The 16708-nt window shown below is 39.2% G+C and overlaps 1 protein-coding gene across 2 annotated transcripts in view; it reads left to right on the plus strand.

Annotated features, from left to right (window-relative positions):
- The first annotated feature begins 1247 nt into the window (after positions 1 to 1247).
- The window catches only part of FAM204A (family with sequence similarity 204 member A), a 32920-nt gene continuing 17459 nt past the window's right edge, over positions 1248 to 16708 (plus strand). The window contains exons 1-6 of one of the 2 annotated variants that reach the window (XM_055247652.2): positions 1254 to 1313; positions 1657 to 1856; positions 7148 to 7389; positions 7926 to 8013; positions 8141 to 8171; positions 8349 to 8448. In XM_055247652.2, coding sequence (XP_055103627.1) covers positions 7156 to 7389; positions 7926 to 8013; positions 8141 to 8171; positions 8349 to 8448 — 453 coding nt within the window. In that variant the 5' untranslated portion in view covers positions 1254 to 1313; positions 1657 to 1856; positions 7148 to 7155. Of the gene's footprint in view, positions 1314 to 1656; positions 1857 to 7147; positions 7390 to 7925; positions 8014 to 8140; positions 8172 to 8348; positions 8449 to 16708 lie in introns of both variants that reach the window. The other variant, XM_055247661.2, reaches the window with a different exon arrangement.

A 16708-nucleotide genomic window follows, 5' to 3' on the forward strand; every position in this document is an offset into this window, starting at 1 on the left:
TTTAGCTTGCTTTGAAGAAAGACATTATTGGTAATGTTAACAGCAAAAAACAGCTGAGATTGAAAATTAGTATGGGCCAGGTAACATGTTAAAGTCTTTATGTGTAAAGTAGCCTCCCTTATCCGCAGGGAATACCTTCCAAGACTCCCCGGTAGATGCCTGAATCCTGGAATAATGGCGAACCCCACATATGGTTTTTCAATCTGATAACCAAGATGGCTACTAAGTGACTAAGAACCCGGTAGCATAACAGCATGCATGGACAAAGCGATGATTCACACTGCAGATTTCATCGGGATACCCAGAATGGGCTTGCAATGAAACATTTGAATTGCTTATTTCTGGAATTTTTTACTTAATGTGTTTGGACCTTGGTTGACCCCAGGTAACTGAAATCAGGCTAAGAGAAGCCACAGATGAGGGAAGCCTACTGTATTTTCTTTTCTTTTCTTTCTTTCTTTTTTTTTTTTTTTTTTGAAACAAGGTCTGGTTCTGTTACCCAGGCTTTTCTTATATAATCATCACAAAATTACCAAATAGGTACACTTAATGTTATTCTAAAACAGTATTTCCGAAAATGCAAATATTTCTAAAATAGCCCTATTCCCATCCCTATCACATAGGACATTTTATCCCCTTCACAGTGCTTTTCTTTTCCTTATTTTCTATGTTCCCCAAGCACCCCCTTCAGGGCATAACACAGTGCCTGCCACAAAAAAGAAAAAGAAGTTCGGTAAACTTTTGGTCCAGTCAGTGAAGCACCTTGGACCCCATCACAAGACGGTAAGCTCCACGAGAGCAAGAGTCTGCCCGTTTTCTCCTAACCAGAGATTGGCATGATGCCTGGTACAAAGTAGGCGCCCAATAAATAGGTGAAGAAAGAAAAAAAAACAAAAATAAAAAAAGGGAAGAGACGGAGGGGAAAGGATGAATGAATGAAGACGTTTGCAGAAGGGCCTAGAAAGAAAGCACTCTGGAAGATTCTCCCTCCTGGTGGCATCAACTCTCAGTTCAAGGTCTATGTCAGCCCTTTCCTCGCCCAGACGCATTGGCCTACAGCAGGGAATGAAGAAAGAACAAAGTCTTTAAAAATGTTCGGAAGAAAGAGAAAACGGCAAGAGAAAAGAGAAAAAAGGAAAGTAAGGATCCACCTCCTTCGGGCGGACTAAAAAGGGAAGCCCCAGGAGGCCGGTTGCCAAGGCGACCTTAGGGCCAGAACGGCCCCAGCCCATTGGCTGAGACTCAGGAGCCAATGAGAAGGCGCGATGTTGACAGGGTCCTAAGATGGCTGCCGGGCGACCGATTCCTGACAAGTGAGTACGACTTATGGAGGGTTGGTTAGCCGTCGGCTCGGGCTCCGGCGTGATGAATCTGGGAGGGCCTCTTGCGGGCAGCCGAGGGAGGCTGCATGGGCGGCCTCATAGCTCCTCGGCCGAGCCTCCCGGAGCAGGCTAGAAAAGCCCCCGGCCCGGGGCCGCGGAAGCGACGGCGGAGCCGCCCTCAGCCTTCCTCGGAAGGGGCGTCGCAGCGGCCTCCCCACCCTGTTATGGGGAGGGGGTTTCTCCGTCCCACCCCGGTCAAAGTGAGAGGGGATTGAGGAGGCTTTCGATGGGGGAAACAGGCTCATGTTTACAGTTGCTGTATCCCGGAAAACAGCTCCAGTTAATGGGACTGCCAGCAGGCTAGACATCCTTCGCTGGAATCTGCAGCGCTTAGTTCTGTGCCCGGGAGGGGCTTCTCCCTGTTTTGGGATTGGAGTGTGGCATTGCCCCAGAAAGCCTGCAGAATTCCGGGTTGTGCAGCCAAGCAGGAACGGTGTACCTTTCTAGACCCATCCTCTTGCAATCTTGGACCCTGTAAGTATTCTCACAGCGGAATCGACTTAAAATGAACCTTAAACTGTTAACTTGGTTTATTGTCTTTCCATGCAGGATCTTGGGTCTGGGAAAATGTTTTCCAGGCCTCAAGTAAACGAACACTCTCTTTAATTAAAACAGTTGAATACATGCAAAATCTTGCTAAATAAGTAGTTTTTCTGGATTCGCTCTCAGGCCTGTAAATCAGTTGTCCTTTCTGTACCTTTTTTGAGAAAAGGAACACATTCATTTCATAAAAGTAAATAGGATATTTACGTTAATGTTGATACTAACATGCTTGAAAATAGTAACTATTTTTAAGTCACAGACACTGATTATGATGTAAATTACAATCTTCAGATTGTTAAATAATTGTGGTGGCTTATAATTAGTATACAAGTGAAATTAATTTTAGATCAGACGAAGTTCAGGCCTCTGGGATTATTTCTAATCAAATACAAAATATGGGAAATAAGACAGCCTTATACGATGAAAATGGAATTTAAATTCTGGAATAGAGACAGAAAACGTTTACCCATCAAGCTGCTCAAATATATCTTTTGGGTTTTGGTTATAAGCAGCTTCCTGGTTGTCCAGAAAATATGACATTATTACTCAAGCCTCTGACTGTGACTTTGACTTTGATGTATGCAACTTAGTATAGCATCTTACATAGCTTTCTTTACTCAAAAAGCACAGAAAAAAATTCTTAACCAAATTTAACAAGTCTGTAATTATAGGCTGAGATCATTCTCAGACCCAGTCTCAAATCCTTGTCCCCGCTTACAACTCTGCCGTGTAAAAAAGTTCATAATCTAAAGCCATGGGGCTATTTTTGTAAAACAAGTGGATCAGAATGCATTAGGCAAGTCAGTTATCCCATCTGTAAATTGGGGGCGGGGCGGGCAGGGGAGGGGCGGATATAGATAGTAATTCATAGTGGAAGGATTGTTGTGAAGATTAATGGAAAACCAAGGCCTGCCACACTGTTTGTATGCCATGTGTAGCAGTGACTTGCTTTGTTTCCCCTTTCTGGTTCTAGTGTTTCCTGTTGTAACTAGGGTTCCTTCCCCTTCTCAGTGTCCTGAAGTGTACAGAGTCTCCCTGAAAACATCCTCTTGGCTGAGTTGCTAGGTAGAGGAGAGAAACCTTATCTACTGGGATACTGGGCTCTAATCAGGATTGCAGTCCTAGAGAGAATGGAGTGATACATCCAGGAGTGAGGTGACTCTGGGCATTTAGGGCACTTATATCAAAATCATAAAGGGACATTTTAGAGCTGTAAGTCATCTCAAAGATCATTTGATCAAACCTTTATTTTATAGCTTAAGAATGGAGGCCCAGACAAATGCAGTGACTTTCTCCTAATTATGTTGCTCAGGACTAGAAACCATCTTCCAACTTTGAAGACATTTTTCCCCTGTAACCAGTGCACAATCTAGAACGGTTTTTATTATAATTTGATTTCTCCCTGGCTGCTATATTTTGAAAGATTGTGTCTACTAAACCTTATTTATGTATGTTTTTTTCTGATAAAAATCAGACCTATAACTACCAGTGAACCTCTGATTAACATGTGGTGAAGAATAGTGCTTCAGTAAATTTGTCTTTTCCTGTAATGGTGAATGGTACAGTCTCACTGAAGGGAAAAATAAAATAGTCTGGGCTTTTTGAAATTAGCTTAGAGACTCCTGTTACTATATTCATACTTAGATTAGGAACCACTGAACTGTACCCTGTTTTTGATTGATTGTTATCTATTGATTGTTATGCTAAATAATGACGATGGTTGGTTTTCAAGGGCAAACAAACAAACAAAAAACCCTAGTTATTCAGACTAGGACAGTATATAAATATTTTCAGTTCATGGCAAATTGTGTTAGCCCAGAACTAAAGATGTGTTCTGCATCGTACATACAGAATGTCTTCGAGGATAATTGTGGGATTGAATAAATCTTAACTCTAGAGGTGGAGGGTGTGTCAAATGAAGAAGGTAATATTCAAAACCATAGAGAGAAAAAGGATTCTGAGTCATTTACGTTTTCCTTGGGGCTAAAATGATTAAGTTGAAAATTATTTGGGTTGCAGGGTAAAAAAATGAAAGCTTATAAATTAATACATTGGCTGTTATATGGACTTGGCTGTAATCTGTACTAAAAAAAATTAAGTTTCTGTTTCTCTGATATTCCACGTTTCGTGAGACTGGCTGAGTGAATTTTCACATTTAAAGGGTAACTTGGGATTATCTGCCTTAAAATAAAGAAATACACTCTGAAAGGCATAAGTAAGAGACACTTAGAGAGAATCATCCTCCACAGCAGCCAAAGCAAGAATAACAGGAGGCCTAACATGGTGCCAGTTGGAAACTTTGTGAATGACAAGTATATGCTATGAATAGAAAGACTATTTTGAAACATGAGTCCAAAGCAAAAGTCACTAAGCAGCCACTCCATATTGGCTGATCTGTAACTGGGCTGCTGCTTACGCGGGCACTCCATTTTGCAGGCTGCACAGTGAGTGGCAGCAGTTATCCGTGTTCATCAGTGACTGCTCAGTCTCCCTTGTATTTCCGTTTTTGAGAGTCATGGGAAAATGGCACATGACTTTAAAGGCTTTAAAGAGTGGAGTTCAAAACCTATCTGATTTGAATTTTGCTTGGATTTAGAGGTGGATTCCACTTTTTTCAAGCTATTTCAATTTTTTTTTCCTTTGGGTACACTCAAGAAATCACACCAGGCAGGTGCCACACTGAGGACAGTTTTTAATGCCACATCAGCAGGAGCTAAAAATATATAATTTTGAGAAAATTTAAAAAGCCATAAAAAATGCCTAACTACTTGAAGGCTGATTAGCAACAACAACAGCAAAAAGCATGCCTTCTTCAGGGCAACTGAGACTGCTCCCCAGAGAGAAGCATGTCTGGGTGCCCAGGGCATAGACTATCACCCTGCAGAGATGCTAAAACAATGGTTTAGTAGGAGACCTGTGCCACTGCCCATTGGAGAGGCATACGCATTTCATGAGCAGTCACATCTAAGGTCTAGGTCAAGGAATATTTGGCTCAAAAATTGAACAGAAACTTGCTATGTGTATAGCTGTCATTTCATGAGGCTAGGGATTTTTGCCTGTTTTATATACTTCTGTCCCCAGGGTCTTGAAGAGTGTCTGGCACATAAGTGGGCATGTAAAATATTTTATGGACAGGAAGGGAAAGAGTTATTTCTAACATAGACTCCAGTGATGCTAAGAAATCCAAACCTGAAATTTGTTACTGTTTTAAGTCCTTAAATGATAATGAGCCTAAAGGTATATTATATAGTGGTGGCCAAGTCATACTGGAACTTATTACTGCTTCCTTCCCCTTGCTCTCAGAACAGGAGAAATCTTATTTATTAATAGCATGACACCTGTTTTTCAATATTGGCATATTTTACATGATGTCTTTTGTGCTATTGGAGTATTTCAAGAGTACTGCTGTCCCAACTTTAAAAATCCACAGACAGGTTTAGGGATAGATCTGGGTTTTATGGGGGCCTGGAGCTTATAAACTTCGGGTCTCTTCCTTTAAAAAAAGAAATGCAAATTCTGAATAGAAAACTAGGTACAGTACTTTGGAAGGACTTGTGCAGATGAGCAATCTTGGAGCTTAAGGTTACCATTATCTTCCCGGTAATTTGCCCTCATTTTATTCCTCCGTTCAGAAAACATTTGTTATTGACACACATCAGATTGTGACTATCAAGGAAGCAAATGATTGCATCAGTTGCTAAGTGAGTGCACCACAATTATTAGAAACTTCAAAACTGTCTTATGAACCCTGTCACTCATAATAGAAATGATAAAAATGTAATACATGGCCACAGAAATAATAATAGTAAAGAGAACTTAACATTTATTGAGCCCTTAGGACCTCCTGAACACTATGTTGAGGGGCTTATCTCATTTAATCCTCAGAATAGCCCTATAAGCAGTATAATTATCCCTGTATTACAGATAAAGAAACTGAGGGTCAGAGATGTCAAATGATTTCCTCATACTACTAGTAGTGGCAGAGTTAAGATTCTAGTTGGAGCAGTTAGATGCCAGAGTCCTTCCTCATAAAAAGCCAACAGAATATTTGGTGAGGATATTTCAGAGAGCCAGCAACTGATGAGGCTGGACCAAAGCCACAAAAAGTAAGATCTGATTCTTTGGACCCGGAAGGAGGTCTTTAAAAGATAACAGAAATCTGTTATCGCAAAATCCCTGATGTGTTTGTCTCAGAGAGAATGGTGGCTTCTTTTGTTTGTTTGTTTGTTTTTTAACTAGGTTAATCACAATATGGGACAGAAAACTGCAAAACAAATTTCCGTCCTTCCATTTTATTCCTTCATATTGATAGTAAATCATGAGCAGTACAGCCGGCTTCTCTATTTCAAGCATCTTTTGAAGGAACTGGTCTTGGCTCAATATATGTGCTAAAATAGACTGTGCCATGGAGATCAATAGTGAATATGTACTTGAGTATTATACTTTTAGCAAATGATAACAATTCTGCTATTTTAAGTCATTTTATTAAACTTAATGGTTCTCTCTACTAATGGACTGTATAGCTAATGCTAAATATTATCTTGAACTTGACCATTAGTTTCCCAAATACAGTATTGTTACTTTAAAAAGCTATACATTTTTGTTAAATTGTTAGGATTATATTTCATTTAATATTATTTTAGCAAACAGTATTAAACTAAAAAGTAGGATATCCTTTTTACTACGATACCTTCCTCCAACTACTTACATAGCTTAAAAATTTTTCTTTAGTTATTTTCCTGCTCCTTAGACAAGACGCCCTCTGAAAGCTTTGTCCATTAAATATAGGTGAAACATGCAGTTTTATTCTCTAATTGGTATAGCTTCAAATATGGTATTTTAATCCTAAATTGCTTGCAAAGTATGTTAGGTTTTTAACATTCTTGAGCAATGCTTTACTGAATTGCATGTTTTTTTAGACAAAACTACTCATATATTAGAGAATCAAGGCTCTATTTTCTTTACCTATAGGTGTATGTTGTAACAAACTTGTTTAAACAGCTTTTAAACTTCTAAACTTTTTTTTTTTACTTACACAAGTGAAGATTTTAATTATTTTATAACAGGTTCATTCTATGCCATTTTAGATTTTAAAAAAAAAGTTTAGATGGACTGTTCCCAAACCATTGTTATAATTATTAGGCACCTGGAATGTCTTCTAATGGTCTTAAAATTATTTCTATGGTTATTCTACATGTGTAAATTAATCTTTTTCCTCATAGAAGAAAAGATGTGGAGTGGGCTGCTACCTCCTGGCCTAAATGAAAGTGATGCTGAGTCAAACTCAGAAGATGAAGCTATGTTGGAGAACTCTGGACTTAACTTACAGGAAGATAAAGAGGATGAGAGCATCAGAAAAACAGAAATCATAGATTTCTCAACAGATGAACCAAAAACTGAAACAGAGTCAAATGTAAATGCCTATGAAGAGTGTCCTTCTGGAATTCCCATAGATATGTGGAATGTAGGTTTTCTTTGAAATGCTCTTGCTACAGCCTGTGCGTGTGCACATGCCTCTGTGTGTCTCTGCCCTGGTCAGAGTGTGCATGTGTTCTTGGGACTTAACAGGGAAGGAGATGGACTCAGAATGCTTTTACTGTTCTCTGAGGCATCGGCCACTTAGATACTTGCTTTTATTTTGTTTTGTTTTTCATAGAAAGACGAAGGGGGAAAAAAAGCCCAAACCACTATGTAGGGTTAGCCGTTTGCCTAGCGTGGTACATGAGGAGTTTCTGTCTTTATTTTATCTTTTATTTATCTTTTTTGTTATCTACATGAGCTTCACTCTCAAATTATCAAATGACTTATTTCAAAACAAGTGAATATCAAAACTCAGGTTGTGAGTCTCAGAGAATAGAGCATCTCAAGAACTGACTACCATCATTAAATTGGTATCCTTATACACACTGAAATATAATTGTTTTATTACTTCATTATTTTTTAAATGCATGTTTTTCTGGAAAGTATATTTGCTTCTCAATTTTTTTTTCTTTTACATAGAAATTTCAAGAATTGCATAAAAAACATTCTGAACAGAAAAGCACAACCTCAAGATTCAGAGGGAAAAGAAGAAAACGCTCCAGAAAAGGTGTTTTGTTTTAATTCAGGTTGTTAGTCGTGCTAATGCTAAGTTGTGACTGAGTTTAACCATTTTTTAAAAATATGGTTTTGAAATTACAGAAGTTAGGTATTGACACTTTGTGAATTCTTTTCAGATAAACTGAAGAATGAAAAAGAATTTCATAGGTAGGTAGAATTTAAAATATTTATCTATTTTAGACCATTGTAGAAATTGTTGAACTAATTATTTCTGATAGTAATCAAACATATGAACTAGTAATTGTAGTATAATTGTAGTAACCGATTAAAAACAGTAAAAGACAGTATATATTGTATAAAACAAAACTTACTATCTTCTTTTAGTGAACCGTCCTCAAATGAAACCCATTGGAAAGAGCTTACTCAGTATTTTGGAGTCAATGATAGATTTGACCCGCCTGTTAAAAGGAAAAAAGTTGAGAAGGTAATATCTTTGTTATTGCATCTCATACCAGCTGGTAGGATACGTTTGTGATTAGCCTTGCCTAAAGTACTTGTCCTCATTAATTCATTCAGTTAAAAAGTTAAGATGCCTACTGTGTACCACAAAAGGTGCTAGATCAGTAAATATATAGTTACAAATTATTAAAAAACTGTTAAGAGAAAGAACAGGTTGTTGTGAAAACATTAAAATGGGGGCTTCACTTTAGCATGGATGGTCAGGGAAAGCCTTCCATAGAAGGTGCCATGTCACTGAGACCTGAAGGGTGGTAAAAACTGTCTATATAAAGAATGCTAGCGCAGAGGCATGGGTAAAGATCCTAGGGAAGAGTCGTCCTGGGACATTCCAGTAACCGTAGGAAGGCCAGCCTGGCTGGAATGGGGTCAGTGAGGAGGAGGGTAGCCCACTGTATGATTATAGAGGCAGGCAGTCAGTGACCAAATTGTGTAGGACCTCAAAGGGCTTAGTAAAGAAATGGGTTTTATTCACAATGCAGTTGAGAGTCATAAAGGCTTTTAAGTCAAGGGAATGACATGACCTATGTTAAAAAGATTCATATGACTGTTACCTGGTGAACTGAATGTGAGGCAGCAAAAATAGATGAGAACAGAACAGTTAAGAGACTTCTAGGCATAAGATGATGATGGATTGAACCAGAATGGTTCTGCTGAAGAAGGAAAAAAGTGGATGGATTTGAGGCATATCGTAGAAGTAAAATTGATGATATTTGCCTCTGGATTGCTTGCAAGGTGATAGGGTTTGGGGCGTATGGAAGGAGAGAGAATCATTCAAAGCTTTGGCTTAAGCAGTGGTGTGAATAGTGATGTTACGAAGAGAAATTTGGGGAAGGGAAAGGATTGAGAGTGGGACCTAGCCAAAGTTCAGTTTGGGACTTGAGTGTTACTAGAAAGCAGGAGCAGAGTTGATGGTTAGTATAATGACCTTGAGATGCACATTTGTCAGTCTCTAGACATACTAATACTTAGTAGAGGCTTGTGTGAATGAGTAACTCACTTATTCACAGAGGGAAATGTTGGAGCATGAAAATCAAGTGCTGAGTAGTACAGCTGGAGGCGCAGGGGGCCAGTTGAAGCCCAAGTATATTGTATCCTGTGTGTAATAGACAGATGCCTCTTTCATGGATCATTGCTGTAGACTATTGTGTGTACCTAGAGACCTTTGTCATTTTCTGATCCATCTGTATTTCTTCCAAAGTATCTCTGATTTTAAATCCATCATTGCATGGTACTGTGTCATTGAGGGTGCACACATTAAGGAACTGTCAAAACAGAATTTTGCGTGTAATTTATATTCATCCATATAAATTACATCTGGCTAAGGAAGTTATGGCGGTTTTCTAAACAAGGAGCCTGAGCTGGCTAGGCTTCTATCTGTCTAGGATTTTTCCTGCGTTTAATATTCCACAAATAAACACAAGCATAAGAGGAAAGGAAGGACTTAGTGAAGCCAGATTCTTGCATGTTTCATGTTCTCTTGGTAGTTCAGTATAATTGCATGCCAGCAGGTTGCCACTCTTCTTTGGTTTGGGATGGTTGGTTTAAATGGTACTCCTTTGGCTGTCCTCCTAGAGTTTCTACTGCAAATCCAACAGAGTAAATAAACTTTAAAGAATGTCCACATTGGAGATGCTGAGATAAAAACTAAATAAATGTTAAGTCCAGCACATAGTAGCAACTGCTCATGAAATCTAGAGATGATTATGAAAATCTGTGATGCAGTTAGAACAAAACTAGCATGGATTTCCATCCACTATTTTGTTTCTCTGGAGCAGAGGCTGATCTGTTACCATATCTGAGAGAACCTTTTTATTTTGTATTCAGTCAACGCTCTAGAATGGTAAAACAAAACAAACTTCTTAATATGTGTCTATCGTGCAGTCTTTTTTTTTCCCTCCTTTTTTCTTTTTTGGAACACTGCCAAGCTGAAACTGTTGCTCAACCAAGAATGTCTGTTTACAGCACTGCCGTCACCTGCCTCTCAGACAATGCAGAGGCTTGTATTTTTTAAACATAATCTTCCTAATATCCAAAGCTATTTTAAACTGTTCTTTGTATTAAATACAGCTATAATTGTGTTTCTGGCAGCAGTTCCGGGACTTACTAGTAATTCTGTAATCATAACATAATTATTTTGAATCTGTGGGAATTTCTTTAGAATAAATTTCACTCATTAATTTCACTATAAATGTCTAAAGTATTCTTTAGTTGAATCAGTTTGATTAGTCAGCAGTCATTATTGAAGTAGTTTTATGTATACCTAATGGATACTTTTTGGCATGAAAAACCAGAGGTACTTTATTAAATGTTAGAGTAATTGTACAATGTCTTTGATGAATTTTTCAAGTTTTTTATGAGAGGAAACTGCTATTGTATAGTGTAGCTTTTTCTAGCTTGTTTTTTTGTTTGTTTGTTTGTTTTTAGCAGAGTGCGTTTTCCAAACAGACTCTTACATGTTCTCCAATACATAGATCAGTTAAAAGGCTGGCTTCCTTGAGTGGGTGGAGGGAGGGGCATAGGGATGTGGAGAGAGGGGCATAGGGATGTGGAGAGAGGGGCATAGGGATGTGGAGGGAGGAGGTATAGGAGAGGGAGGTTTAGGGGTGTGGTGAAAGAGGTATGGGGAGTGTTGCAGTGGGACCACGAAGATCGCCTGGTATCAGTTGCAACTCTCGGTTCCTATATGATTCCTGTGGGGTAGGTTGATAGGTCCAGTGTTATTCTCATAGCACAGATAAAGAAACTGAAGCTCAGCATAATTTGCCTAAGAAAACAAACCAGGTGAGAAGTGAAATGAGACTTTAAACCCAAGTCGTTTGGTCCCAAATGTAGATTTTTTCTGAACCTGGTTTTTATTTACCTGACTCATATGGTTTTTTTTTTTTTTTTTTTTTTGAGACAGAGTCTTGCTCTGTTGCCCAGGCTGGAATGCAGTGGTACAATCTCAGCTCACTGCATCCTCCACTTCCCAGGTTCAAACGATTCTTCTACCTCAGCCTCTTGTAGCTGGGACTAGAGGTGTGTGCCATCACGCCCAGCTGATTTTTGAATTTTTAGTAGAGATGGGGATTCACCATATTGGCCAGGCTGGTCTCGAACTCCTGACCTCGTGATCCGCCTGCCTTGGCCTCCCAAAGTGCTGGAATTACAGGCATGAGCCATTGCACCCAGCCGACTCAAGTGATTTTAAGTGGGTATGATTATATATATATATATATATATATATATATATACACACACATATATATATATACATATATACAAAGTTAACAAAATTATGAATAAATATATGATTTACATTTATGTATGAAAGTACCTCTTCCGCCTCTCCACTGCCTTTCTTTATGAAGAGATTGCCTCATTTTTTTCCTAGATATTTAGGTTCAGTAATGCAAACTTCAATGGATAATTCATTTGTGTGAAGCTTTAAAAATTGAATATATTAACTGAATAAATATTTAATAGCAGAATTTTCATATAAATATATTGTGGTATAGTTTGACTTTAAAAGCTTTAACCACATATAAAAGATATTCTACATATGCACATAGAGATGTTAGCCCACAATGTTAAACCAACTACCCATACATTTCTTAGATATTTGTAGTCCTGTCTTCTTAGACATCTATAGTAAAACTTTATTAATTGGCAGTTGTTGCCTCGTAGGTTAGATACTTTGTTTAGATAAATTTTTCACCTGTAGCCAAATTGTCATTCCTAGGTTTGTCTGTGTTGAGATATATCATAAATCATGTTTTGATTCTAGCCAAAAGGCAACTTAGAAGCACACCAAGGCTCTGCAGTCTATCAGTAGCTCCTCTGTGCCTCCTGCCACTCCTATAGTATGGAAGACATTCTAGATAAGTCAAGTAAAGGCTACTCTTGAGTCCAGCTTAAAACTTTTCAAAAAGCCTTAATACTCAGACTCTGTTTCATGAGACTGCTTACTGACAAAGTGGAATGCTTGGGTCTTGTACTTGGGTCTGAGCTTGAAGAAGTATGATGCAGTCTGTAGCCTTATAGAGATAAGCCTTCTCTTTTGCACTAATGGTATCCTGATATTTAGGTTTAATAATAGGAGCACCTTATTTATTGAATGACTACTATATTCTAAAAACCTGGCTAGGTATTTTATATATATGTTCTTTGACTCATCATAATCTTGTAGAGAATGTGGTGTTATTCTCATTTTATTGCATGTGAGATAACTGCAACCCACAGAGGTTTAGAAACTCACTCGGGGTTGCTTAGTTCATAAGTGGAGGAGCTAGTCTGAACCTAGGTCTGACCCTGCCAGCTGTGCTCTTTGTGAGCTGCTGTGAACTTAACAGTCTTTAAGGAGATGGGCATGTTTTACTAAGTGTTTTGAGTGTATTTGGAATATTAATAAGTTCTTATGGAAACAAAGTTTGAGTGTACATGGAACCAGGAGTTTTTCAGAGCTAAAAGAAGCTATTACATTTTACTTAAATAAATTGGCAGAAAGAGAAAAGGTCTAAAAACAAAGTTGAAAATGTGATAGAAACCTAGAATTTTTATTTCTAGGAGGGTTACTCATTCAAGCCAGTCTTCTCATTATCTTTGAGGAAACAGAGGCTTAGGAGTCAACTATGTCATTACCCAGAGCTTTGACCACATCTCCTGTCTTCTAGTCCTGTGCTCTTTCCACTGTAATATGCTATTACCTTTAGATTCTGCTCTGAATGGCTGGGGGAATGGACAGGCAATAAGAATGGAAGCTGTTAGTGAGCAGTTGCTGAGATGAAAGGTTGGAGCAGGTCTAGGTTGATTGCTTCCCTGCGTGAGATTGGATAAGTTCTGAGTTGAGGTATCAGGTTATGCAAGAATTTGTAGTGCAAGGAAACTTGTAGTTTGATATTAATGTTTTGTACAAATACATTTTGACACATATAAATATGTGTCAGTGATATTTGAGGCGATGCCTAATATTCTGTACAGGAAGGTGAGGCTGTTGTATTTACATTTTTTAAAGAAAATAACTATTTTCAGTATAAATTAAATAAAGTTCCAGGTGCAGGTACTATTTTAAGCTCTGGGAGCCCAAGATGGAGAAGATACTCTCCATGCCCTTGTGGAATGTATATATTCTAGTACCAGGATAGATGTATATATAAATAAATACAATACATGCACCTTTTTTTAACCATAGGGGCATTATTACTTCAATATTACAGTTGTGAATTGTCTTGGAAGCTTCTCAGAGTAGTTGGTATGTGGGTTAGGGTTAGAGTTAGGGTTAGGGTTAGGGTTAGGGTAATAAATGTTCCCAGTTTGAGTGGGGTCCATTCACTATGAAGGCAAACATGGATGACTGCAGCGTGAATATCAGCTCAGTAGCACAGACTGAACGAATGTCTTCTGTGTAGAAGGAACTGGGCTGGATTCTGGGACACACCAAGCCAGTGACACACAGCCTGCTCCCACTGAGTATAGGACCCAAGAGGAGAGAATACACAACTCGCTGTAGTGTGTCAGACAAGTTAGGTGCTGAAGGGACACAAGGTACAGCAACAGCACAGAGTGGAGAGCCTGGTGTGGGGTTTGAGGAGGGTGATGGGGTCATAGGAATGTAGGGCTGAGGAGCTCTGCATAGATAGAGAAGGTAAAATTTGACGTGAGCCTAAAGGGATGATTAATATTTTTCAAAGAGAAGCACATCAGAGGCACAAGGAACATTAAGAAAATGGTAAATGTGACCAGAGATTAAAAAGCATAGCATTGCTGAAGATGGGGCTGAGAAAGCATTTGGGGACCCCATTGTGAAGGGAGTGGGATGTTATTCAGAGGGAATATGAAGTAATGCTTTAAGCTGGGTAATGACATGATGCCTGTTTCAGAAAGAGAAGACTAGTTTGGAGATGGTTTTAATATTCCAATTAAGGGATCGCATGCCCCTGAAGAAGCACAGAAGGAAGAAATGAGAGACTTTTGCCAAAACAGAGTTCAGATAGGAGCAAGGGGTTGGAAGCATTGAAGATAACTGAGGATTCTATCAAGGTTGACTAAGGAGGAGGAGAAGCAGGGCAGCAAGTGTTGGGCTTGTTACAGACATCATGAAATTGAAGACCTTGCCTTTGTAGGCCTTCAGTATGAAGATGATTAGCAAGTAGCTGGAGATGTAGGTATTGGTACGGGGAGAAGTCAGGTGTTTTTAATTATTTAGAGAGCTAAACTAGCTCATAAAAAGTAATTGAAGCTCCAGGACAGAGTAGATTACTGGGGAGGGTGAAAAGTAAGACAAAAAATATGCTAGTCAGAAACTTGAGGAACACTGTGATTAAGGGACAACCGGAGGAGATAGTGGGTAGTTTTAAGAATGAGGACATGGCCGGGTGTGGTGGCTCATGCCTGTAATCCCAGCACTTTGGGAGGCTGAGGCAGGCAGATCACGAGGTCAGGAGATTGAGACCATCCTGGCCAGCATGGTGAAACTACGCCTATACTAAAATACAAAAAATTAGCTGGGCATGGCGGCACACGCCTGTAATCCCAGCTACTTGGGAGGCTGAGGCCGGGGAATCGCTTGAACCCAGGAGGCGGAGGTTGCAGTGAGCTGAGATTGTGCCACTGCACTCCAGCCTGGCGACAGAGCGAGACCGTGTCACCAAAAAAAAAAAAAGACACAGTTGACATATATTTTAGCATGCATCAGAATCATATGGATTGCTGGGCCCCCAGCCCAGAGTTTTTCACAGAATTTGCATTTCCAACAAGTTTCCATGATACTGCTAGTCCAGCACTTAAACTTTTAGAACCACTGGCTTAGAGTTTAGTTGATAACGGTAATTGTGGGTTGCAAGTTAGAGAGGGAGAAGAGGAGGATCCAAGAAGGGACTGAAGGACCGTGCCAGGGAATGAGGTTCCAGTAAAGGCAAAGCAGATGCATTAGGTAGAAAGACTTGGGGTGAGTGGAAGAATTGTATCAAGGAGTAGAATTCTAGATTTTGAAGTTTTGGAGACGGAACTTTCAGGCAATGTCTATAACATGACATACAGCAATCTTATTCCAAGTGCATTGATGTACAAAGAGATAAGGAGTGTGTGCCTGAATGTAACTCAGCCTACTACTTTCCTCATGGAGAAATTCTTGTCCCCCACTACCCCCAGCAAAAGCCATCTAGACAAAACTGTTTTGTTGTTGTTTTTAAGAGGCAGGGTCTTGCTCTGTCACCCAGGTTAAACCGCAGTGGTGTGATTATAGCCCACTTCAGCCTCAAACTCCTGGGCTCAAACAATCCTCTCGTCTCAGCATCTCTAGCAGCTCTGGGACTAAAGGTGTGTGTCAACATGCCGGCCAGTACAAAACTGTGTTTAGTCATGAAGCTGATTTGTATTCTGGCACAAGCTCCTTATCTTTACATGGACCAAAATAAACAGTTCATGGATTGGCACTGTGTACAGACCAGACCTGGTACACAGGCCACGACTGAAGCAGCACTGGCCTAGAGTATAGATTTCTGAAGTGCATCAAGTTAGAGGTCCCAGGGTGTTGTTTGGACCATCAGGAGAAGAGTTCTGCAGAAATGGAAGAAAGGGATGTTTCTGGAGACTGGTAGATGATCACAGGACAAGAATGGGAGGTGAGCATTAGATCCATATGGCCTCAGGTCAAAGACTATGAAGCGCTGTTGAATGGTCTCCAGCTACACAGGAAAGCAAGCAGAAAAGTCTGTTGGCCTTGCAGGTATTAAGTACTTAGGTGGGGTCTGTGAGAAGGAATCATCTTCTCTTAGCAACAGACATCAGTGACAACCTCACTGGTCTTTGTTTCTGTAATCTTTTTAGGCAAATTATGTTGTTATTTTTTACATCTCATCTCAACAAAGGCTACACAGGAACAAAATTCTCTCAGTTGACTGGCATAATCAAACAATAGACTGATGGAAGAGACATTCTTAGGACTTCTGTTATTAAATAAGGAGGAGAAGTTTGTAAGAGGTAGAGTATTAACTGTGAATGTGGAAGTTAAAGGACTAGATAAGCCATTGTTGGGATAAAATTTGCTTCTAAGAAGCATATGTTAGACCATCTTTTAAATTTTTTATTATCTGTAGCAACTATTTTCACAAGCTAGAACTCCAGTTATTTAAGTCTAAGCATCTTTTTATAAATGTGTAATGCATTCTACCCTAGTCTGTTTGGTAATCCTATGAAAATATTAATTATGATTTCCTGAAGTATCTTTAGTAAATAAAAACATATAC

Source organism: Symphalangus syndactylus, chromosome 2 (genome assembly GCF_028878055.3).
Source record: "Symphalangus syndactylus isolate Jambi chromosome 2, NHGRI_mSymSyn1-v2.1_pri, whole genome shotgun sequence".
In the NCBI taxonomy this organism is placed as follows: Eukaryota; Metazoa; Chordata; class Mammalia; order Primates; family Hylobatidae; genus Symphalangus; species Symphalangus syndactylus.